The sequence below is a fragment of the Schistocerca cancellata genome, chromosome 2 (genome assembly GCF_023864275.1).
Source record: "Schistocerca cancellata isolate TAMUIC-IGC-003103 chromosome 2, iqSchCanc2.1, whole genome shotgun sequence".
Taxonomy (NCBI): domain Eukaryota; kingdom Metazoa; phylum Arthropoda; class Insecta; order Orthoptera; family Acrididae; genus Schistocerca; species Schistocerca cancellata.
Genome location: NC_064627.1, coordinates 931866689 through 931892124, shown reverse-complemented (window position 1 = coordinate 931892124; position 25436 = coordinate 931866689). Strand labels below are relative to the sequence as shown.

The following is a 25436-nucleotide window of genomic DNA, read 5'->3' as shown; positions in this document are numbered from 1 at the left end:
CAGCCTTAACACGTCAGAAATGTAGCGGCTGTACAGACAATGAGAACGGGAGGTGGTCGTGTTGTGTATGCAATGGCACCCAGTACCATCAAGCCAGAAGTTGGACCTCTGTGACGGCGATTGAAACTTGGCAACGTTCGTTCTCATCGGTGCTTCCACACAGGAAAACGTCCATTGCGATGCTTTTGGGAAGGGTCCTTTTGGAATCAGCCGTTATATGGGCCTCTCTAATGACATACGATGAATCTGTGCATTGGCAGATCTGATTTAGGAAAGAAGCGGCTCTCCAGACAATGATGCCCCAGGTGAGCCTCCTCGAGCACTAATATAATTGCGGTAGGGACTTCTATTCTTGTTCAGTTTGCAAATCCGTAGCGATAGTGCACAGTAGACAGGCAAGAGCTGTAACTGAAGAGCCAGAGATCTTATGACATGGAATTGATAGATTCTAGGAGAGATATTATTAGAGGCAGGGGTGTAAATGTGGAAACCCAGTTTGTTTTTGATGTATAAAGGAAATGTTTACTTCTCTTTCTGCTTCAAAAATTAGCCAAAGCTAATTCATAATGTTTTAGCAATGAAGGTAATATTATGAAACACAAAAACTAAGTATGTTAAAAATTAAAAAACATTTTCTGCTTGCACAACAACTCACTAATTTTTCAAGAAGTGCGGGTAATGTGGTAACGCCTTAAAATTGTGGGAAACTGACTACTTCAAACGAAAACAATTTAAAATGTTAGGAACTATTTTATTTTATATCAAATTTAAATTATACAAAAATATTTTTAAACGCAACTGTATTAGAAAAATGCTTCATAAGCGAAGTTCACTTGCAAAAATCGCGAATGTAAATATCTCCTTCATTTCCGGCACACAAAGAGTGACTCCACTCCTCACACACTACACACTTAATCCACAATTCTCCCCGAATGTCTTTGGAAAATGAGTCTTCACAAAAAATACAAATGGCATCTTCTTCAGTAGGTTTTTCTTCCCCAACTGCGAGATCCAAATGTTACTCGCCTGAAGAGACAGTTGGTGCATTGGGCTCTTCATCCGAATCCTCAGATAACTTAAGCCGTTTTTTGCACGTTTTTCTAGGAGGAGCTTCACGTTCTTTCTTGCTTTTGGCAGGTGCCTTAGGAAGATTTTGTTTACCCTTCAGTAAGGAGTCTTCAAGGAGTGTTTTATAAGGCGAAGATGTCAAAACAGCTGATGAACCTGGCTTACGACCTCTGTTGGAAACCGTCCTCTTTAGAGGAGGGACTGGCGTGATATCTTGTGAAGACACACACGTATTTGATGTATTTGACAACGATGTTGACCTTCTGTTTTATCCATTTCAATGAGATACTGCACCAACTGTTTCTCAATAGCATCAGGTAGTACAAGCTTACGTCCAAGTCTCAAAGAAACACATTCTTCAGGTGGCATATCACTATGCACAAACTTTCGCACTGTCGCCTGAGGTACACTGAAAGCTTTTACTGCTCTTCTCAACCCCACCTGCTTTCCCTTGAGGCTATTATAACCTTAATCATGTTTTCAGCATCCCACTTCTTCACAATAGCTCTTGGTTTCCGATCAGTTAGCTTTCGTGGCATCTAGAAACAGACGCAAAACGTATTATAATTAATGTATTTGATGTTGGTATTGTCGAAACGTTTCCACAATGCCATCGTACGTATGCTTCCACATTACCTACACAACGGCCATTTTAAATTTCGGTAGATTACATGAAGCAACTATCCATTTAAGATTGACAAAGGACTGCTAAAACCTTCTATGCACCTCCCCTTATAAGCTAGCAGACGTAAAGAAAGATAACTACAAAGTATATAGATAAATATAATAGCACAACTTACCTCGAAAAAGGTTTAGAAAATGCGCGAACGTAAATTGCATCACTGTCACGGCGTCTGTTGCTCAACTGACTTCTAACCCTCTACCGTGACAAATAGGAACTATTGCAACAATTTCTGGCTGCCCCACTACAGTGCAGCACTCTGCAGGCCAGATACTAGACGTTTCCACATTACCCACACGCTTCCACATTTACACCCCTACCTCTACTACATTACCAAATTAAGATTCCTCCCGAATGTTTTTCAATAAATTTTTTGTCACTGTTATATATTTTTATAGTGGGAAAAGAATATATTTTCTCAAAAAGCAACAAAAGGCGTTAGCGAGTAATGTGACTGGAATTTTGTCGGCCGGTGTGGCCACGCGGTTAAAGGCGCTTCAGTCTGGAACCGCGCGACCTCTACGGTCGCAGGTTCGAATCATGCCTCGGGCATGGATGTGTGTGATGTCCTTAGGTTAGTTAGGTTTAAGTAGTTCTAAGTCTAGGGGACTGATGACCTAAGATGTTAAGTCCCATAGTGCTCAGAGCCATTTGAACCATTTTTTTGACTGGAATTTTAATAATTGTCAAGGGTGACGACAGAGCTTAAAACACTACTGTTGTGAGACATTTTGCAGTTACACCTGATGTGAGACAATTTGACTGCTTCTGTATTTTGGTTGTGAGTATAAACAATGTCGATGAGTCGGAGCCACTGTTACCGTTGCAGCCCTGCTGCGCTATGGCCACACACACACCAGCCATTGCCTTCCATCTTGTGATTACAGCATGAGATGTACAAGTCGCTCAACGTTCTCATACAAGCCACGCAGCCATGTTGCGAAGTCCAAGATGGCGTGTCGCTGAATACGGAATACTAGGTAAAATATAGGCCCCCCTTGACTGAGCGGATGCTGTGAACGGAGATAACTTTGGCGACTTCTGCAAGTAGATGAGTGCAAAACGGATCACCTCTAATGCACAAACAAATAATTGTTTCAGAACTTTGTTTTGAAGTTACAATACTTAACAGATTTACTACCGCAACAGATTATTTTTGTGATAAGTAATTGTTTTAGAGAGTTTAAATTAAGAGCAAGCTCAAAACTGTAATTTTGGGCACATTAAATATGTTTTCCCTAAATCTGCTTTATTATCTGGATTTTTACGTCCCTGTACCATATTTCTCGACTATTTCCTTTTAACCACGAAGTGATGATGGTCGAAGTAGAGAGGATATAAAATGTAGACTGGCAATGGCAAGGAAAGCGTTTCTGAAGAAGAGAAATTTGTTTACATCGAGTATAGATATAAGCGTCAGGAAGTCATTTCTGAAAGTATTTGTATGGAGTGTAGCCATGTATGGAAGTGAAACATGGACGGTAAATAGTTTGGACAAGAAGAGAATAGAAGCTTTCGAAATGTGGTGCTACAGAAAAATGCTGAAGATTAGATGGGTAGATCACATAACTAATGAGGAAGTATTGAATAGGATTGGGGAGAAGAGAAGTTTGTGGCACAACTTGACCACAAGAAGGGATCGGTTGGTAGGACATGTTCTGAGGCATCAAGGGATCACCAATTTAGTATTGGAGGGCAGCGCGGAGGGTAAAAATCGTAGGGGGAGACCAAGAGATGAATACACTAAGCAGATTCAGAAGGATGTAGGTTGCAGTAGGTACTGGGAGATGAAGAAGCTTGCACAGGATAGAGTAGCATGGAGAGCTGCATCAAACCAGTCTCAGGACTGAAGACCACAACAACAACAACACGAAGTGCAACGTCTTTTTTAAACTTGTTTTTCAGTGGTAAGCTTCTTAAATTTTATCGAGGGAAATAGGAATACTTATGCCAAATAGTTGAAGTCTATAATAAATTGCGTTTCAGATCTAAGAATGAGCTCAGTTTGGAGATTCAACTACAGTACTAAATGGCATTCCAAAACATCCAAGCTTGCTGTATTGGGTTTTTTTTCTTTCCGACTTCCTAATAACTCTAAAACTGGTATTTGAAACATGCTTAATTTTACTACAGCGCTTAGCAGAGTCGTAGCAGATTGATAATAAATGAATTCAGTAAGTTACTGGACCGAAAATTAGAACGAGACTGCGAGGTCATGCGCTCCACCTTAGTGATAGAACTCGTGAAGGCCAAACAGCACTGCTGGATACGTTGTGCTGGCGTTCATGCGAGTGAAATGGGGCCCAGCGGCTTGGCGGTTACGCAGCATACGAGCCTGGAGGTCAAGAGGTCTCCATTTCAGAATAACAGTACGATAAGGCGAGGAAAGACGCTTCACAAGCAGCCCAACAGAATATGATGAGGCAAAAAAGGCCACTTTCCTAGAAGTTACGAAGTAGCAGTCGCAGCTGACGTGGTGCTGCCGTAGGTTGCACGAGATTCTTCGGCTGGAGCACTCGGCAGAGGATCAAATGAGGCAAACACTAAAGGAGGAAGATCTAGCTCACAAAACTGTTTGGGCAAGGCAACTACGCGGTTGTTTGTTCACTGTACCTCGTGAGACAATGGAAATTTAGTGGCTTCTGTAACTGCGGTGTCTGCCTTCCAGATTTGTTGCAGGCTACGCATCGTCACCAACGAGTAGTCTGAAAACAGATTTATAGCTGCAAGCGGATCATATTTCATGTCGATAAGGCTGCCGTACGAATATTTATTTGCCATCCAAATTAGATTCGGGCATTACGCCCATCTTCACAGGCATGCCAATGAGACATAGAACCGAAAATTAAAACTAAAAACAACAACCGGCCTCGACACTAAATATTCGTGAGACATCACCCCTGAAGAGATTAGTGCAGCAATAAAAGACAAAAAACATGATAAGGCTCCTGGTTCTGATGACATTCTCCCGGAGTTTCTCATCAAGTTTGGTAAACACACGAGGATATGGTTAGCAAGTTTCTTCACCTCACTATTCAAAACGGGTAACATTCACCAAGAAGTTAAACGTGCCGAGATAATTCCTCTCCTAAGGCCATGTAAGTCTGGAGATATTCCGCAAAGCTATTCTCCCCTCCCCCGGCATTCAGTGTGATACATGACCTTTTGACCTTTTGGAACAAGCGTTGCCTAACAGGATACGTCACACAATACGTCACAAGCCAGCTTTCGCCCCAACCAAAGCTGTGCAGACCAAGTCCTGTCTCTGCCTCTCACATCACACATTGAAGTGGGCTTTCAAAAGACAGTGAAAATATTTGTGGCTCGAATTGATTTATCAGAAACCTACGCTACCGTCTGCCGACAAGGCCTACTCTATAAACCGATTAATATAGCCCCATCCCAAAAAGTTATAAAGCTAACCGACAAAAACGTGATTGGTAACAGAGGATTCCAGGTCATCATGGAAATTAAGATGAGTAGCCAGGAAATCCTTCAAAATGGCTTACGTCAAAGCTCGGCGTTAGCTCCACAGTGCCGATATGCCAGAAATATTTTGTAATCAATTTGGTTATGCTGATGATTAGGCTACAGAAACAACATATACTCTTTTTGAAACTATAGAAGACATCCTGAAGTCTGATTTGTCTGTATTGGCGAAAGACCTCTGAAAATGACGACTTACTCCTAATACTGCTAAAACGTAAGTGAGTTGCTTCCATATTGATAACAGAAAATCCAATAGACCTCTGGAAGTCTGTATTTGATGACATGCCTTAACAACAGTAAGGAACCAGCATGGCTGTCAGGGTAGACAGAACAGAACCCCGTCTTTTAAACCGCCCCGCAAAAAAAAAAAAAAAAAAAAAAAAAAACTCTGCTACGCTGAGGACAAGAAATTTTAAAACTTTGTGGAACCACATTGGGGTCTTCAACTCTGTGAACATCTGCATTGAGCTTCGTGTTCTCCACGGTAGAGTGCTATGTACCAGGATGGTTGAATAGCGCTCTTGTAAACAAAATTTATGTCCGACTTAATAATACTCTGCGGATCATTTCGAGAGCAATTAGGTCTATTCCAACCATCTGGCTCCACGTTCTCACACACTACCCCCAAATATGCGAGGAGAGAAGTCTCGAACAGTAAATATAACAAGATCTTAGCAAACTATGCATTCTGACATCTCAGAATGAACAGACTTCGTTCAAGACATCCTTCCCCTGCAGTTGCAAACAGCCTCACTGGGATTAACATCACCAATTCCTGAAGGAGACAATGGCTCCAGAATGCACCACAAACGTGTCAGTTATTATCATCTTGGGGTTGAAGCGCTTTTTTCCGTGTTTACTTTAACAATACGCATGTTTTTGGATAGGGTTCGGCTTTAGCAAAACACAGTTTTGTTTCTTAGCCCAAACATGTTTCACTGCAGTTGCGGCATCTTCAGTGGGCTCTTATTTTTCATCTTTTTACCACATGGTGTGGTTTTTCTGATATGTTGTGTTTCTACAGTGACTGTTTTGTTCCACAGTTTGTCATCTGCAACCACTTACACGTTTTCTTTTTCCACATCTTTATCACTGGCAAACACTATACAGGGTGTTACAAAAAGGTACGGCCAAACTTTCAGGAAACATTCCTCACACACAAAGAAACAAAATATGTTATGTGGACATGTGTCCGGAAACGCTTACTTTCCATGTTAGAGCTCATTTTATTACTTCTCTTCAAATCACATTAATCATGGAATGGAAACACACAGTAATAGAACGTACCAGCGTGACTTCAAACACTTTGTTACAGGAAATGTTCAAAATGTCCACCGTTAGCGAGGATACATGCATCCACCCTCCGTCGCATGGAATCCCTGATGCGCTGATGCAGCCCTGGAGAATGGCGTATTGTATCACAGCCGTCCACAATACGAGCACGAAGAGTCTCTACATTTGGTACCGGGGTTGCGTAGACAAGAGCTTTCAAATGCCCCCATAAATGAAAGTCAAGAGGATTGAGGTCAGGAGAGCGTGGAGGCCATGGAATTGGTGCGCCTCTACCAATCCATCGGTCACCGAATCTGTTGTGAAGCGTACGAACACTTCGACTGAAATGTGCAGGAGCTCCATCGTGCATGAACCACATGTTGTGTCGTACTTGTAAAGGCACATGTTCTAGCAGCACAGATAGAGTATCCCGTATGAAATCATGGCGGTGAATCGAGGAAGTACAGTACGTACTGACGAAACTAAAATGAGCTCTAACATGGAAATTAAGCGTTTCCAGACACATGTCCACATAACATCTTTTCTTTATTTGTGTGTGAGGAATGTTTCCTGAAAGTTTGGCCGTACCTTTTTGAAAGACCCTGCGTATTGAGTTGTCACTGTCACTGTCACTGATTTACTGTTTACCAGCTGTAAAAAAAATTAAAAAAAAGTGATGAAGATGAGGAAAAAGAAAACGTGTAAGTGGTTGCAGATGACAAACTGTGCAACAAAACAGTCACTGTAGAAACACAACACGTCAGAAAAACCACACCATGTGGTAAAAAGATGAAAAATAAGAGCCCACTGAAGATGCCGCAACTGCAGTGAAACATGTTTGGGTTAAAAAACAAAATTTTTTATTGCTAAAGGCGGACCCTGTCGAAAAACATACGTAGTATCAGTTATTGCCTTATATTATCGAGACAGTCTCTATGTTGATCAACCCCGCGATATATGATTGACTCTCAGCAGACTGAGAATGGGACAGGAAAGATGTGCGATTCACTTTTTTAATGGATGGTACTGTTACCACCAGCATGCGACATTGTTGCTCCGAGACAGACTACGCAACACGTCAGGAAAGACTGCTGCACCAGAGCGCACTCGTACGCATAAGGTTATCAGGAATTGCTGATGGGAGCCTCACACTGCAGCAAATATTTACAAGGACTAGACGTTTTTTTCTGATTACGCATTAAGTATTTACAAATAATGAAATGTAATTCAACATTCAAACGTACTTAGATGTCACAAGCTAAATAAATAAAATTAAAAATATTCATTGGGCGTAAGATGCTTTACACATGTGTGTTATATCGTATTCCATCGAAAAAGTATCAGAAAGGTGTTCACACACCAACAGTCACGGTCCAGTAAGAATACTCCGAAGCTGACCTTGTAACTCAGTATAAAGTGCACGTGGTGCAAGAGAACGAGCGCAAGACATAATATCACTGGGTTAACTCAATGACGAACACTTCAAGTCTCTAATAAGTAAGGCTTCTGGAAGACCTGCATTACTTGGTCGAAACTATACAGACACCCCCATGTATTGCGGGATTCACCACTAGATGGGCGGGGCCGCCAGTATAAAGGAGGCGGCGATTATTTTGCTGTCGTTAGAGCAGCAGTAACAGCAGAAATGGTCGATCAGGAGAGCTCAGTGATTTCGAACGTGGACTTTACCTGAGTAAAAAATCTGTTAGGGAGATTTCAACCCCTCTAAAGCTGCTCAAGCCTACTATTGTTGATGTGACCGCGAAGTGGAAACGCAAAGGGACAATCACAGCTAAACCAAGACCCAGTTCACCTCGTGCACTGAAGGACGCGTGCCGTACAGCTTTGTGGAGGGTGACTGTAAAAAAAATGCAAGATATCAGCGGAAGGAGTCACTCGTCAGCTCCAAAGTGCTACCAGCACAGTGACCGCGCACAGGAAGTTAACACAACGGATTACAGTGGTGCAGAAGTTTCTCATAAGGCACGCATTTCTGTAGTCGATGCTGAACGAGACTTGAAGTGTGCTAAAGGGTGAGGCCACTGAACAGTGGATGATTGGAAACGAGTGATGATCAGTCACGCTATACAACTTCCTGGCAGATTAAAACTGTGTGCCGGACCGAGAAGCCGGCCGGAGTGGCCGTGCGGTTCTAAGCACTTCAGTCTGGAACCGCGTGACCGCTACGGTCGCAGGTTCGAATCCTGCCTCGGGCATAGATGTGTGTGATGTCCTTAGGTTAGTTAGGTTTAAGTAGTTCTAAGTTCTAGGGGACTGATGGCCACAGATGTTAAGTCCCATAGTACTCAGAGCCATTTGAACCAACCGGACCGAGACTCGAACTCGGGACCTTTGCCTTTCGCGAAAAAGTGCTCTACCAAATGAGCTACCCAAGCACGACTCACGCCCCGTCCTCACAGCTTTACTTCTGCCGGTATCTCGTCTCCTACATGTCGTTCTTGTTTGTATTTGCTATAATCAAATGTAAATTAATAACGTATCGTCGGTTAAAGCCTGTAGAAGACTACAAGTTAAAATCCAAAGTCGCTTGTAACGAAGCTACAACCTAGCATAGCCTATAGAGACACTGTCTTACAAAGCACAGATCAAGCTGGTATAGGGTTCGAGTCCTGTTGTATCTATTTTTTCTTCACCTTCGCGTTTTCCGTAAGGTCGTTCGACTTTCTTACGAAATTAATAGAAATAAATTCCGTAATACTTGCTATTAGGTAAATATAAGTGCGTTCTGTGGGTTTATTCGATTTGGTGAACATTTGTAAGTTGATGTCCTTACTGGCTGGGCATATCTCTTTCTTTTTGTCTTATTACATGGTAACGGATGTTGCAGTTTTTATTTGTGTATACCGCAGACGGAACAACACGACTAGCGAATGGACAAGGAAGGAAATGTGCGCTTTAATAGAGCTAATGTAGGAATTTCACGCACGTCCATTTTCGTGAACAAATTGTTCTGTTTACAAGCCAAATAAAGCCGGCACCTGCCGCTGGATCGCGCTGAGAGCGCAAAACCACGTTAACCAGATCGTCCCGTGTGATGACGGCTCTGTGTCTCGCGATGTTGGGCATCCATTCAGCGTGCACGTCAACGTCAGCTTCCTCGTTCGTGTGCCGACGGCATTAGGTTACCTTGACGTCTGTGACGTCAGGAAGGGCACTTGATCACAAAAATAATAAAATAAAGTTTGCAAATTCTGAAAAAGTGGATCCCATACCAAATGAGATAAACACTAGAGAAAATAAGACGAAGAAAAAGAAGCACCTTTCTAGGATTTGTCCTGTTACATGTCGTATATCATTGTCTTTCTCCGGCCTTTTGAACTTAACTTAACCAGCCGGTTGCAGGAAACCCTGTAGTTTAACGTGGACTCCGAACGACGTAGCTATTCTACTTTTTCACATTAAGAAGCGCTGCAGATGTGAAACAACTGATAAGTGACAGATAAAATCATAGGACTGACTGGAGATGGGACACCAAACCTATAGACTTATCGTCTGGCACTTATCCAAGGAGTCATAGAGTATACCTAAATGTACACTCCTGGAAATTGAAATAAGAACACCGTGAATCCATTGTCCCAGGAAGGGGAAACTTTATTGACACATTCCTGGGGTCAGATACATCACATGATCACACTGACAGAACCACAGGCACATAGACACAGGCAACAGAGCATGCACAATGTCGGCACTAGTACAGTGTATATCCACCTTTCGCAGCAATGCAGGCTGCTATTCTCCCATGGAGACGATCGTAGAGATGCTGGATGTAGTCCTGTGGAACGGCTTGCCATGCCATTTCCACCTGGCGCCTCAGTTGGACCAGCGTTCGTACTGGACGTGCAGACCGCGTGAGACGACGCTTCATCCAGTCCCAAACATGCTCAATGGGGGACAGATCCGGAGATCTTGCTGGCCAGGGTAGTTGACTTACACCTTCTAGAGCACGTTGGGTGGCACGGGATACATGCGGACGTGCATTGTCCTGTTGGAACAGCAAGTTCCCTTGCCGGTCTAGGAATGGTAGAACGATGGGTTCGATGACGGTTTGGATGTACCGTGCACTATTCAGTGTCCCCTCGACGATCACCAGTGGTGTACGGCCAGTGTAGGAGATCGCTCCCCACATCATGATGCCGGGTGTTGGCCCTGTGTGCCTCGGTCGTATGCAGTCCTGATTGTGGCGCTCACCTGCATGGCGCCAAACACGCATACGACCATCATTGGCACCAAGGCAGAAGCGACTCTCATCGCTGAAGACGACACGTCTCTATTCGTCCCTCCATTCACGCCTGTCGCGACACCACTGGAGGCGGGCTGCACGATGTTGGGGCGTGAGCGGAAGACGGCCTAACGGTGTGCGGGACCGTAGCCCAGCTTCATGGAGACGGTTGCGAATGGTCCTCGCCGATACCCCAGGAGCAACAGTGTCCCTAATTTGCTGGGAAGTGGCGGTGCGGTCCCCTACGGCACTGCGTAGGATCCTACGGTCTTGGCGTGCATCCGTGCGTCGCTGCGGTCCGGTCCCAGGTCGACGGGCACGTGCACCTTCCGCCGACCACTGGCGACAACATCGATGTACTGTGGAGACCTCAGGCCCCACGTGTTGAGCAATTCGGCGGTACGTCCACCCGGCCTCCCGCATGCCCACTATACACCCTCGCTCAAAGTCCGTCAACTGCACATACGGTTCACGTCCACGCTGTCGCGGCATGCTACCAGTGTTAAAGACTGCGATGGAGCTCCGTATGCCACGGCAAACTGGCTGACACTGACGGCGGCGGTGCACAAATGCTGCGCAGCTAGCGCCATTCGACGGCCAACACCGCGGTTCCTGGTGTGTCCACTGTGCCGTGCGTGTGATCATTGCTTGTACAGCCCTCTCGCAGTGTCCGGAGCAAGTATGGTGGGTCTGACACACCGGTGTCAATGTGTTCTTTTTTCCATTTCCAGGAGTGTATATAGCCTCCTTCCTTTCCTTAAGCTCTTCCTTTAGCTCTCCATTTTATTTGCCTTTTCAACTTGGCTTCATTATCATTTTTGTAATGTAAAGACCGAAATTATCCCATTATGATTAGACATACTAGTATCGCCTGTTTTTAATTTTTTAATGCATTTCGAAGACGACATAACAGAAAAAAACGTAGTACATTAAATGATCTTCTGCTCTTCGTGTTCTTCCATTTCATTATACAGGGTGTAACAGGTATAAGCACAGGCGTTTCTGTTGGTGATTGAGGACGGTGTACTAAACAACAGTACATCAGTATTTACATTTGTAGTCCAATAATTGCAGCTATAACAGGTTGTGCGAGTTTAGGTTGGGTTGTATCTCCAAGCATATGTGGCAAGAGCAAGCCATTAGGCTTAGTTTCCCCTGGGCAGAAGATCAGATGTTGAAGCGTGGACACGTGGACGCAAAACAGTTAGTCTATACTGACAGATGTAGTCCACTTATGCAGTTACGACCGCACAGAAAACGTGAAGTATTGGTTAAAAACAATATTGGTTGCAATTTTAGTTTTTTTTATTTTTCAACGACGCGTTTCGGCTTATTTAGGCATCTTCAGGTTATCTTTTCTAGAGGGCCCCGAGAGGCATCAAGATCGGCATTATGCGTTCCCGTTCACAGGAGCGAGTACTTGCACACGACGCTGTGGCGCATTTTGCTTACTACCTGAGCCCCCATCTTACTGTTGCTCGCTCTTGTGTACGGGAACGCGTTATGCAGATCTTGGTGCCTCTCGCGTCCATCTAGAAAAGATAACCCGAAGATGCCTAAATAAGACAAAACGCGTCGTTGAAAAATAAAAAAAACTAAAACTGCAACCAAGACTGTTTTTAACCAATACTGTTACGCACTGGTTTGCTGTTATGCCACGTATGGACTGAAAGAATTTCTAAACGTGAAGTTGTAAATTATGTGACGTGTTCGTGGGAAGACAGTTCAATGGAGAGAGAAAACAACTAGCATACTGATATGTATACATATTAAGGCACCACATACAAAAATATCTGCACTTATACCGATTACATTCTGTATAAATATAAAGGAATGTTAAAACATAACAAAATGAATTGCCCTCTTTTACAGATGAGATAATGTTAATGTTGATTTTAAAAATAGTAAGGCGATTTTTTTCTTGTTACTTTTGTTTATTAACGGGTGTAAATAGCCGCAAGATCCCGATCCACAAATGTTTTAGTTTTGCTCACCTACATGAGCCACTTATGTAATGCCCAGAACTATAAAAATAGAAAAACCGGATCTTACACGGAGGTAAAGGTGCAATCGTTCTTCATGCAGACCAGCCACAAATGCAATAGGAAAGGGATTATTTAGTTAGCAATTACCATTTACTGTAGATCTTGTTCGCCATGTGTTGGTCATGATTGAAGTTTAAAATGATGGTACATCTTCTCACAAAGCACATAGTCCGCCTCCATAGTTGAGTGGCCAGCATGGCAGACTGCCATGTGAGGGGCCCGGGTTCTATTTCCGGCCGGGTTAGAGAGTTTCTCCGCTCGGGGAGTACATTTTGTTGCCTCTGACACCATTCCATCGACATTGACATGCAAGTCGGCCTAAGTGGCGTCTGATAAAATGACTTGCACCAAGCAAAAAATATATACAGAACATATAGCTACATTGAAGCGCAAAAGAAACGTATAGGAATGCATATTCAAATACAGAGATATGTAAACGGGCAGAAGAGGGCACTGCTGTCGGCAACTCCTATGTAAGACAACAAGTGTCTGGTGCAATTGTTAGATCGGTTACTGCTACCACAAAGGCAGCTTATCAAGATTTAAGTGAGTTGAACGTGGTACTATAATCGGCACACGAGCGATGGGACACAGCATCCCCGAGGTAGCGATGAAGTGGGAATTTTCGGTACGACCATTTCACTAGTGTACCGTGAATATCAGGAATCTGGTAAAATATCAAATCTCCGACATCGCTGAGGCCGAAAAAAGATCCTGGAAGAACGGGACCAACGACGACTGAAGAGAATCGTTCAACGTGACAGAAGTGCAACCATTCCGAAAACTGCTGCAGATTTCAGTGCTGGGCCATCACCAAGTGTCAGCATGCGAACCATTCAAAGAAACATCATCGATATGGCCTTTCGGAGCCGAAGGCCCACTCGTGTGCCGTTGATGATTGTACCACACAAAGCTTTACGCCTCGCCTCGGGCTGTCAACATCGACATTGGACTCTTGGTGACTGGAAACATATTGCTTGGTCGGGCGAGTCTCGTTTCATATTGTATCGAGCAAATGGACGTGTATGGGTATGGAGACAACCTCATGAATACATGGACCCTGCATGTCAGCAGGGCACTGTTCAAGCAGGTGGAGGCTCTGTGACGGTGTGGGGCGTATGCAGTTAGATTGATATGGGACTCTTGATACATCTAGACTCTGACAGGTGACTCGTACGTAAGTATCCTGTCTGATCATCTGCATCCATTCATGTCCATTGTGCGTTCCGACGGACTTGGGCAATTCCAGCAGGAGAATCCACACCCCACACTTCCAGAATTGCTACAGAATGGCTCCAGGAATACTCTTCTGAGTTTAAACACTTCCGCTGGCCACCAAACTCCCCAGACATCAACATTATTGAGCATATCCGGGATGTTTTGCAACGTGCTGTTCAGAAGAGATCCCCACGCATCGTACTCTTATGGATTTACGGGCAGCCCTGCAGGATTCACGGTGTAGTTCCCTGCAGCACTAGTTCAGACATTAGTCGAGTCCGTGAAACGTTGTGTTGCGGCACTTCGGTGCACGCGGGAGGCCCTACACGATATTAGGCAAGTGTACCAGTTTCTTTGGTTGTTCAGTGTACATGCAAGCTACAATGGCTATTTAAAAAAAAAATTACCTCAAGGAATTTTCATGGGATTTTCCTCAGGAATAACATTCGTTGTAAAGAAAATTCGTTTTAGTTAGTTTCTAAAATTTTCTTAGTGTCTATCAACATCTCCAATTCATTATGTAAGTGGACGAATTCCATATGTTGGCTTTCGTACACGGACCTGCAAGACAAAAAAAAATGTCCAAATGTGTGTGAAATCTTATGGGACTTAGCTGCTTAGGTCATCAGTTCCTAAGCTTACACACTACTTAGCCTAAATTATCCTAAGGACAAACATACACACCCATGCCCGAGGGAGGACTCGAACCACCGCCGGGACCAGCCGCACAGTGCATGACTGCAGCGCGTAGACCGCTCGGCTAATCCCGCGCGGCCCTGCAAGACAGCTACGTTGTGTGGGCTGCATGCAAATCAGGCGAAAAGCATAACAGGTCGTTTGGATACTTTTGGGTTTGATAGTACACTGCTAACAGAGAATGCTTTGAATCGTAAGCCCAATCTTTATTAAGGCCCATTTGAATCGCCTCAGGATGGAGGAGAACAAAACCTGGACACCAACACTAACGCATTCAACTTAGTAACTGCAGCGCCGATTACATCACAGAACGAAGTCACGTTGTGATAATAGATTTATACTTTTGTTTCCTACATTGTAAGTTGTTCGTAGGGCAACTAAGCAGCTGTATAGGCTGTAAAAAGGCGCTGGTAGTCATGCTTCTACTTGATGTGACTGTGACAGGACTGAAACGGTTCTCGGTGTTCTTGGGTTCTACCGAAATTATATAAGTGCCACGACAGCGTGAGATTGTGTAGTGGGTGATATTTCAGTCCGATTAGGTTTTTCGCGGTTTAAAATAAATCAGTTGAAAGCCTGAACCGTTCTTTGGAAGAGGCCGTGGCAAGTTTGTGGTCCATCTCTAACGACCTTGATCTTGACGAGTCGTTGAACCCTAGCCTTCCCATGTTTCTCAGTCGGTTGCAGTTGCCCCCCCCCCCCCCCCGTCCCCTGTCATTCCCTTTTCCCTCCACAGATAGTCGGTCAGAATCGCTATTCAGAGATATTACCGTATACAACTCCAGCCTGTCGCGAGCCCCTGTAACGAAGGCCATCGGCATTCAGCGTGACACCACGCTTGTGTTGGTAGCTTTGTGTGCCTCTTATCGGTTAACCTACTGGGCGACTGTTGATCTAGCGGCGCCGCCGTGAGAACTTCGTTACAGCGTCACGTTCCGTACTTTTGTTCCAAGAGGCGAAGTGCCGCGCCTTGCGATGAGACATCGTGGTATTTGACCCTAACGTCGCTGCTCACCTACCCTATGGTCCTGCCGGAACTGAACGAGAAGATACTTGCAAGAAAACATGAATTTTACAATCGAGACTTGACTTCCGCAGCGTTGTAACAGTGTTCCCAAATTAGATCCTTCGAACTTTCTGGGGGGTCTTCCCCAAGCTTTACACCAATTACGGCTTTTAGTTGCATCAATGAGAGCTGTTTGAAAAAATATCTCTTCTTAAACCATTTCTCTCCTCTTACGCCCAAACAAAAGGCCTGGGCCTTGTACTGAATCAACTTTTTTTTTTTTTCATGGTGAACAGTGAATGTATGTACCAACAACGTGTGAGCCTATTGATTTGTTTTCTCTCCCCAAACATTTCTACATTCACAAGTTTATCCATTTGCTACTTGTCCATGGCAGTTATTAATTACAGTAAATTGTGTCACACTGCCTTATTAAATGCTACCCGTTTAATCAGCTTTTAGTGAAGGACATTGTGGCAGAGCTGAAATCTCATTCGCTGTAAATTTTATATTCGGTCAGCCTCAGGTTTTCATGCATTCACCCCCTAACCCTTTTATCATCCTCCACCACACTCTCTTCTGCTTACCCACTCAACAGAATGTAAGGAAACAAACTTCTTAGACTGTGGACTTTGTTATTTCTGTTGACGTGGAGGTCTTGCACAAGATGGAAGGACACCCTATCGACTTCGAGGTAGAACAGTGACTCAGCTGGACTAGGCTGCAGGAAGGAGATGGTAATAGACTCGAAGAGCCATTTTAGGGAACTGGAGAAAATTCATATTTCATTACTACCTCCAAAGCTATCGATATATAAATGTTTTTTAACTGCCGGTTTCGTTCACCTGATCATCTTTAGATATCAGAAAATTATGACTACAGCCTGTATGGAAAAGTTCTTACTGTTGTACGAAATAAAAAAAGTCATATTATGTCAATGCGTCCAGCCATCAACAGTAAAATACATTTTACTATTGACGACAGAGGCATAGGATGATTTTTATTTTATTTGACGTCGAAGAAAGCACATTTACATACAGCCTGCTGTACATAAATTTCTGATACCTTTAGATGACAAGTTGATCGAAGCCGGTAGTTAAAAAAGATGTGTGTATCAGTCACTCTTAGCGATTCTGAAATGTGACTTTTGCAAATACTTACGAGCTGCGGGGTACCACTTTTGAAAAAGGTCGGAACAGCTATTGACTCCCCACATGACGAGTTTATGTTGATGAAGTCAGGTGATCGGTTGTGATGCTTACGTAACTCATATTTTATACAAGCATATGGCTTTACAAAAAGAATGAACTCTTGCTTTGCGTGCAAGCAGAAATTCTCTTTTTTCCTTCAAGTACTTAACAAACACAATAGTCTTCGCATTTATTTGGTCACTTTCTGTTCGGAAATGATCGTGTGAGTATATTCATCTACAGGCAGGAGAACGTTAACGAAAAGGCCCGAAATTCGTCTCAGAAGGCCATGCTGTCCACGGGGCTTTAATGTCTGACTGGAAAAAAAATGAACATATTTCGTTCTTTAGAATGTGAAAACAAGTCCTACCAGAGAGAAGATTTTTAGAAGATGCTTGCTTAAGCTTCGTGTCGCCTACGAGTGTATCGAAGTAGCGGGCACTGTAAAATGACTTGCTGTCGAAGTAGAACCGCGATCCGGAATCCACGATTAACAGTAGATCCTCCTATAAGTGCCTGGGAGAGCCCGTTTAAAGGCCGAAGGAAGGCTACGGCATGTCATGTCCAATAGAATGGTAGCTAGTAAAGCACTGTAGTGCTGAAACCGACATTGACTGGTGACAGCTTCCTTCTGCTGACTATAGTATAAGTCAGTATTCGTCAGTTTCAGTTTTCTGGCCGATAGTGTCAAATATTTGTCATTTATTCACATTTTATGGTAGATATTTGGCCATATGAGAGGCACAAATCAAGAAAATATAATCTCAACGCCTTTAGTAGTCTCAGTAGGTGGGTGAAATCTATAGATAGGAAGAATCTGGAATGTAGATTGAAATTTTCCATTGTCGATGGAGCTAATGAAAATGCATACCTATGACTAACTTGGAAAAAATAAATTACCTCAGACTGCTCTTCATTTTATTGTAACATCGTCGATTTGGAGGCTTCCAGCATCATCATGTATATACATCGAATCGATGCGTGGTACGTTTATCCTAAGACCATGCCTTACTGACATCGATTGTCCTCCAATAAGGTGCGCTGTCAAATGAAGGACCCACTCAAACACTCCAGAATCCACAGCATGCAGCGAAACGAATCGATTACGTATCGGGTACATCCGACAATGAGTCGAGAAGCCACGAGATCGATCTTGGAATTTAACTGCAGTCTGGGTCTTTTTATTCTGACAGATAGTGTATACTGACTGGCAAGTTTGGAAGTCTCTCAAACAAAGACTAAATACAAGGGCGCCCAAGTCTGGGGCAAAGGAGACCCCGCCTGCCCCACATAATTACTCTCCTCCCCCAACCCCACCTAGCTCTCAGGGAAAGGAAAAATATAGCGTAGTCAGGTATTTTTCTTTCAGGAAACGATTTAAATGTCAGTATATAAAGGTTTTTAACGGTATCGCCATTCGGCTTCCAAAATATTAAGAGTACACCATAGATCCAGGCCTAGTGCCCCCCCCCCCCCTCTCACCCACCCACCACCGAACTATCGTTTGGGAGACCTTGAAAACATAGCTACAAAGGCAGGAGTCGTGCTTGGATACTTGATGGTGAAACGCAGAAATAAAAGTTCAAGTCCCGGTTCTGCCAGGAAGTACCAAATGAGTGAAAGCTCCGCAGTACAGTGAAAAACTCATTCTGGAAACTGAGAACTTTCCCTGACAGTCTTACGGGTACTAGTTACTCGATATCTACATTATTACTGCAATTATCCCAAAATGTTTTCTTGTCGCCACCAGTCCACACTTCAGAGAGCTTCTTCAGTGTTCTTCATTGTAGAAGGGCAATAGTGTCAAAAGTATGTAGAAGGTAGAAACAGCGGAAACGAAAAGTCTGAGATTATTCATGTAAAATGATACGACGTTACTTTCCATGGTGTGTCACACCAGCGCAGGCAGAAGACACATTGTTGACGACATACGGAAGTTTGAGTCTAGCCAAACGATAAGGCGATAATTGAAAGTTCATTTAACGTATTTCATAACGCCTGTACTCACCACATTGCCAGTTCAAATGGTTCAAATGGCTCTGAGCACTATGCGACTTAACTTCTGAGGTCATCAGTCGCCTAGAACTTAGAACTAATTAAACCTAACTAACCTAAGGACATCACACACATCCATGCCCGAGGCAGGATTCGAACCTGCGACCGTAGCGGTCGCTCGGCTCCAGACTGTAGCGCCCAGAACCGCACGGCCACTCCGGCATGCATGTCCAAAGGAACGTTGCACCGTAATCAGAATAACACAGGCGCTGCAATATCGTATTTATCTGCCGACACCGGGCAAGCGACTTCATTGTACGTCTGACCTGTACGGGAATATACGTAATGGATGTACCAGTACAGGCAACACCGACTCGAAGGAAGGCCTCGGCGCTTGTTCGTGACGTCACGACAGCTAGGCACGGCGAATGCCAGGTCTGTTGCAGGCATACTCATAATGGTGGTGTCTCCCTCTCTGACACAGGAAAATGTGAAACTATTGGCGGTAGTTGACCAACACACATTGTTCTGAGAGATTTCTGCAATCAATTAATTGTGCAATTTATTACACTTCTTAACAAATAGTGTACTCCTGAACTTAAATTTCCACCTGTTTTAAGGATTGGCATACAAAAACAACTTCATGGTCCAGCAGCAACAGAATTCGTGCCTCTTTACCTTATTTGTAAATCTGAGGAAGTTACGTTTGTACTGGGTTGCTTTTACAAGAAACTGTGAACATATTGGTGCTCTTCTTTAGGTATCTTGGTTGACTATGGGGTGAGGAGCACTGAATGTTAATGAAATATCTTGCGATTGTACACGTTGGGGGAGGGGGTGGGGGACAGAAGAAGACGCAAAAGAGATATACTTGTTTTATTAAATAAAATTTTTTATCTTATAAAGTTTCTCCTTTCAGTTGCAAGAGGGGAATATTTATCTTTTCTAATGTACATGCTTAAAAAAGTTTAACCTCAGCAGTATTTTCGATGTATGAAGCTATTTTGTTTCCTGTTTAGAATTCCTTTCGTTGAACTGGCAACAGTTGGACATTTACACATGTTAATTAGTTCACATTTCCAGTGACGATGTCAAACGAAAATAAATAAATAAATAAAAGAAACGAGTTAATTGTTAGGGGGTTGGGGTAAGTTTCGATAACAAAATGGATCAAGTAAATATAGTTACTTGAATGTAAAAATTTCCGAAGCTTGCAATGGGCTAAAGCATCTTCTCATATTGATCTACGTTTGTTTCGACAGGATTCAGTAATACAGAACTATGATCTTCATTTGTAGCTTTATGATAGTAAGAAAATCTTTCATCTACATAAAACTGCAGAATCCAGAATAATACCAAACATTTTGTCCAAAAATAAGAGATTTATGGTGATAAGCGTGCCCAGGCGTTTCTGCATGCAACAGACCTGGCGTTCGCCGTGCCTAGCTGACGTGACGTCACCAACAAGCGCCGAGGCCATCCTTTGAGTCGGTGTTGGTACAGGTCGTAGACGTGTTTGACGACATATGGGAGTTTGGGTCTGGCCGTGAGTTGTACAAGGATAGTCAAATGGAAGGCGACCGCCGGCGGTAAGCGGGAAATGCGGGTTCGACTCATGGTGCGGTACAAATTTTCACTGTCGTCATTCTATTATACAGCTGATGGTTATCCATATTCGCAAAGGCAAATACGTTAACAGCTGTGGTCGCCGCAGTTCCTGTTCCTTCGGACAAGCATGCATGTCGAAAGGAACATTGTACCGTAATTCTGAGCAACAGAGGCGCTGCAATATCGTATTCATCCGCCGACGTCGTGTAAGCGACTTTGAATTAAAACCTTCCCCTGTACGGGAATATAACGGATGTATGATTGCAGATTGTAGACACATGGTTGACGACATACGGAATTTGGGTGAAGCGTGATCAGATAGCCTAATGGTAAGGCGGCCCCTCTCGATAAGCGGGAGATCCAGGTTCGAATTCCGGTCCGGCAAAAATTTTCACTGTCGTCATTCAAACAGCTGATGGTTGCCCGTATTCGCAACTACGAATACATTTCATGTGTAACGCGGGACTGTGGTGAAATACGGAAAGACGAATGTTGCAGTGGTTGGCAGCCGTCAGACGCTATCAGAAACAAATATCACTTCCATTCGCCACTTTCAAGTGAGCAGCGACAGCTTCCATCTGCATCTACATCTACATACATAATCCGCAATCCACCATACGGTGCGTGGCAGAGGGTACCTCGTACCACAACTAGCATTTCTCTCCCTGTTCCACTCCCAAACAGAACGAGGGAGAAATGACTGCCTATATGCCTCTGTACGAGCCCTAATCTCTCTTATCTCATCTTTGCGGTCTTTCCGCGAAATGTAAGTTGGCAGCAGTAAACTTGTACTTCAGTCAGCCTCAAATGCTGGTCTCTAAATTTCCTCAGTAGCGATTCACGAAAAGAACGCCTCCTTTCCTCTAGAGACTCCCACCAGAGTTCCTGAAGCATTTCCGTAGCACTCGCGTGATGATCAAACCTACCAGTAACAAATCTAGCAGCCCGCCTCTGAATTGCTTCTATGTCCTCCCTCAATCCGACCTGATAGGGATCCCAAACGCTCGAGCAGTAGTCAAGAATAGGTCGTATTAGTGTTTTATAAGCGGTTTCCTTTACAGATGAACCACATCTTCCCAAAATTCTACCAATTTGACGACTATCCGCCTTCCCCACAACTGCCATTGCATTCTTGTCCCACTTCATATCGATCTGCAATGTTACGCCCCAATATTTAATCGACGTGACTGTGTCAAGCGCTACACTACTAATGGAGTATTCAAAGATTACGGGATTCTTTTTCCTATTCATCTGCATTAATTTACATTTATCTACATCTAGAGTTATCTGCCATTCTTTACACCAATCACAAATCCTGTCCAAGTCATCTTGTATCCTTCTACAGTCACTCAACGACGACACCTTCCCGTACACCACAGCATCATCAGCAAACAGCCGCACATTGCTATCCACCCTATCCAAAAGATCATTTATGTAGATAGAAAACAACAGCGGACCTACCACACTTCCCTGGGGCACTCCAGATGACACCCTCACCTCCAATGAACACTCACCATCGAGGACAACGTACTGGGTTCTATTACTTAAGAAGTCTTCGAGCCACTCACATACTTGGGAACCAATCCCATATGCTCGCACCTTAGTCAGGAGTCTGCAGTGGGGCATCGAGTCAAACGCTTTCCGGAAGTCAAGGAATATGGCATCCGTCTGATACCCTTCATCCATGGTTCGCAAGATATCATGTGAAAAAAGGGCGAGTTGCGTTTCGCAGAAGCCATGCTGTCTAAAGCCGTGCTGATGCGTGGACAGCAACTTCTCTGTCTCAAGGAAATTCATTATATTCGAACTGAGAATATGTTCGAGAATCCTGCAACAAACCGATGTTAACGATATTGGTCTGTAATTTTGAGGATCCGTCCTTCTACCCTTCTTATACAGGGTGTTACAAAAAGGTACTGCCAAACTTTCAGGAAACATTCCTCACACACAAAGAAAGAAAATATGTTATGTGGACATGTGTCCGGAAACGCTTACTTTCCATGTTAGAGCTCATTTTATTACTTCTCTTCAAATCACATTAATCATGGAATGGAAACACACAGCAACAGAACGTACCAGCGTGACTTCAAACACTTTGTTACAGGAAATGTTCAAAATGTCCTCCGTTAGCGAGGATACATGCATCCACCCTCCGTCGTATGGAATCTCTGATGCGCTGATGCAGCCCTGGAGAATGGCGTATTGTATCACAGCCGTCCACAATACGAGCACGAAGAGTCTCTACATTTGGTACCGGGGTTGCGTAGACAAGAGCTTTCAAATGCCCCCATAAATGAAAGTCAAGAGGATTGAGGTCAGGAGAGCGTGGAGGCCATGGAATTGGTGCGCCTCTACCAATCCATCGGTCACCGAATCTGTTGTGAAGCGTACGAACACTTCGACTGAAATGTGCAGGAGCTCCATCGTGCATGAACCACATGTTGTGTCGTATTTGTAAAGGCACATGTTCTAGCAGCACAGGTAGAGTATCCCGTATGAAATCATGATAACGTGCTCCATTGAGCGTAGGTGGAAGAAGCTAAAATGAGCTCTAACATGGAAATTAAGTGTTTCCGGGCACATGTCCACATAACATCTTTTCTTTATTTGTGTGTGAGGAATGTTTCCTGAAAGTTTGGCCGTACCTTTTTGTAACACCCTGTACACAGGCGTCACCTGCGCTTTTTTCCAGTCTTCTCACTGAGAAGATCGTCTTGTGGAATGCTGTCCATTTCCACCAGATGGAGCCTCGAAATGAGGTTTTCGAACACTGAGAGGTACGCAACAGGCAATGACAACGTGCTGAGTCTGTGGACGCTTTTGCATTTACGCGACACAAATTGGCACTGTTACGCGGTATTGTTTTCTCAGTAGCGTAATATATCTCTGTCAAGACTTAGCGGGATACGCGGTGGCAGATGCCTGTTTGGGTAACATATGGCTACCTGTTAGATGCGTAGAGCGGACTGTTTTTTTGTTTTTGGTCTTTTTTTTCCGAGAATTTTGGCGGGGCGCGCGGCTCTCGGACGAGGAGGACTTACCCAGAAGAGGAAGTTGAAGAGCATGAGGAGAGTCTTCATGCACGCCATGGCGGCGACGGTCTGCAGGCGCTTGTTCATGGTGAGGGCGCGGGCTCTGCTGCCACGGGACTGCCGGCTGGCGCGGCGGCCGCCGCCGCCGCCGTCTCTCCGCGCCTGCGCCCCTCGCTGCATCGATTCACACGCGGCCGGCTGTCACGTGGCGCCACAATTAAAGGCCTCGCCCGTACTATTCACCGCGTCGCTCACTCCGCTCGCTTGTCACTGCCAATCGCACACAGTGTTACTGTTATTTTGTTTACGCCGATCTACACAGTATACTATCTCCCTAAATAAAGAGACTTACACCGCATTCACATGGTATATGGTAGATACCAGGTTTTCTCAATCCCAGATCATCCTTAACAGTTCCAAGAAGCGCCCTGATCTTGTTTGGTGGGCAGAACACACTCCAGATATTGTGCTTTTTCAGTAGTCTGCTGCTCTTAGCAGATATAGGTCCTGTCACGGTTGCCACTTTATAATATAATAAAATAATGGAATAGATCAGGGCTTCCCAACCTTTTCAGGCGGCGGACCCCTTCTTCAGTCGAAAATCCATGGCGGACCCCTAGTCAGTTAAGAGCACAGTAACTTTAAATTTCGGAGCGAAACCCATGGGAACTGAAAGCTTCTTAATGCAAGGTGCCATGTTCCCAATGACCCCCCCCCCCCCCCCGGAAGTATCAATAGTCTTTGGTTTAGAGATGAATGAAAAAAAATTGAAATTAACGATCCAATTTCAATTCCCACTGTATCCAGACACTTACTAGTGGATTTATTCCCTTTGTTCAACACACTATCGCCTGATTTAAATTACTTGGTAATTGAAATTTCACACGATGGAGCTGTCTTCCTCCAAGAGCAATCAACGCCACGTCCAAACTGTTCGCTGTTGACAAGCTGCCGCTTGTGGTCAGTTCACTTCCATTACTACACTTTGGCTACTGTTGTGTAAGGAGCACGCATATTTCGTAACAGTCGTTTGTGTGTGTGTGTGTGTGTGTGTGTGTGTGTGTGTGTGTGTGTGTGATTTTTCGTGAAATCCGAAGAAAAATGTTCAAATATATGTAAAGTCTTCCTTTGGTCGTCCTCCCTCCTCATTCATTTCAACAGGAAACTGCCCTTGTTGTGAAGGCGATGGAGAAACTGCACCCTTCTTCAATGATCCTGACTTCGGCCACCGATCCATGTTAGAAGTAATAAACTTGTCAAAAATCGACTTATGAAATAGGTAGTGCACTGACAAAGCAAGTTTAACATTAAATGATGCCTCGGGCCGCATACGTGCGAGCGAGCGCTGTGATTGGTCGACAAAGCTCGTTCCGCGCGTGCGTAAAAGGTTTCAGCGCATCTATCGCCGTGAGTCGGGGCACAAACGAACCCCGTATTGTTGCTAAACAGTCGATCAGAGAAGCCGCATTCTCCGGCACTAAACTGTGTAAGCGTTCTCACTTAGGAATCGCAAAGGCTGCTTGGGATACGACCTGAAGTAAAAGTACACATGTTTTTCACAAGAAAAAAAATAGTGATGGATTTGATTTTCACATTTTTATTCAATAATTTTACTCATTATTTTACACGATTTGGTGAAAGGTGGCCGCGGACCCCCTAGAAAGAGCCGGCGGACCCCTAAGGGGTCCGCGGACCACACGTTGGGAAGCCCTGGAATAGATGATAATAAAATGTTGAAATGCGTGGCTTTTTAAAATGTATTGAATTAATGAGATAATTTTTCGGCATGAATGGCAAGCACAATAAGCTGAGCTATGCCTGGAAATAAGTTCGTATTAGTTCATATTATTTTGCAGGGCGAAGTAGTTTCTTTCTCCGCTGTAGATTTGTGCTTA

At 44.1% G+C, this 25436-nt stretch overlaps 1 protein-coding gene across 1 annotated transcript in view; it reads right to left on the bottom strand.

Annotated features, from left to right (window-relative positions):
* Positions 1 to 23686, bottom strand: part of LOC126162897 (tetraspanin-7-like) — a 169932-nt gene extending 146246 nt beyond the window's left edge. The window contains exon 1 of the mRNA XM_049919705.1: positions 23551 to 23686. Within this exon, the coding sequence (XP_049775662.1) occupies positions 23551 to 23628 (78 nt within the window). The 5' untranslated portion in view covers positions 23629 to 23686. The remainder of the gene's footprint in view (positions 1 to 23550) is intronic.
* Between the last annotated feature and the right edge of the window lie 1750 nt (positions 23687 to 25436).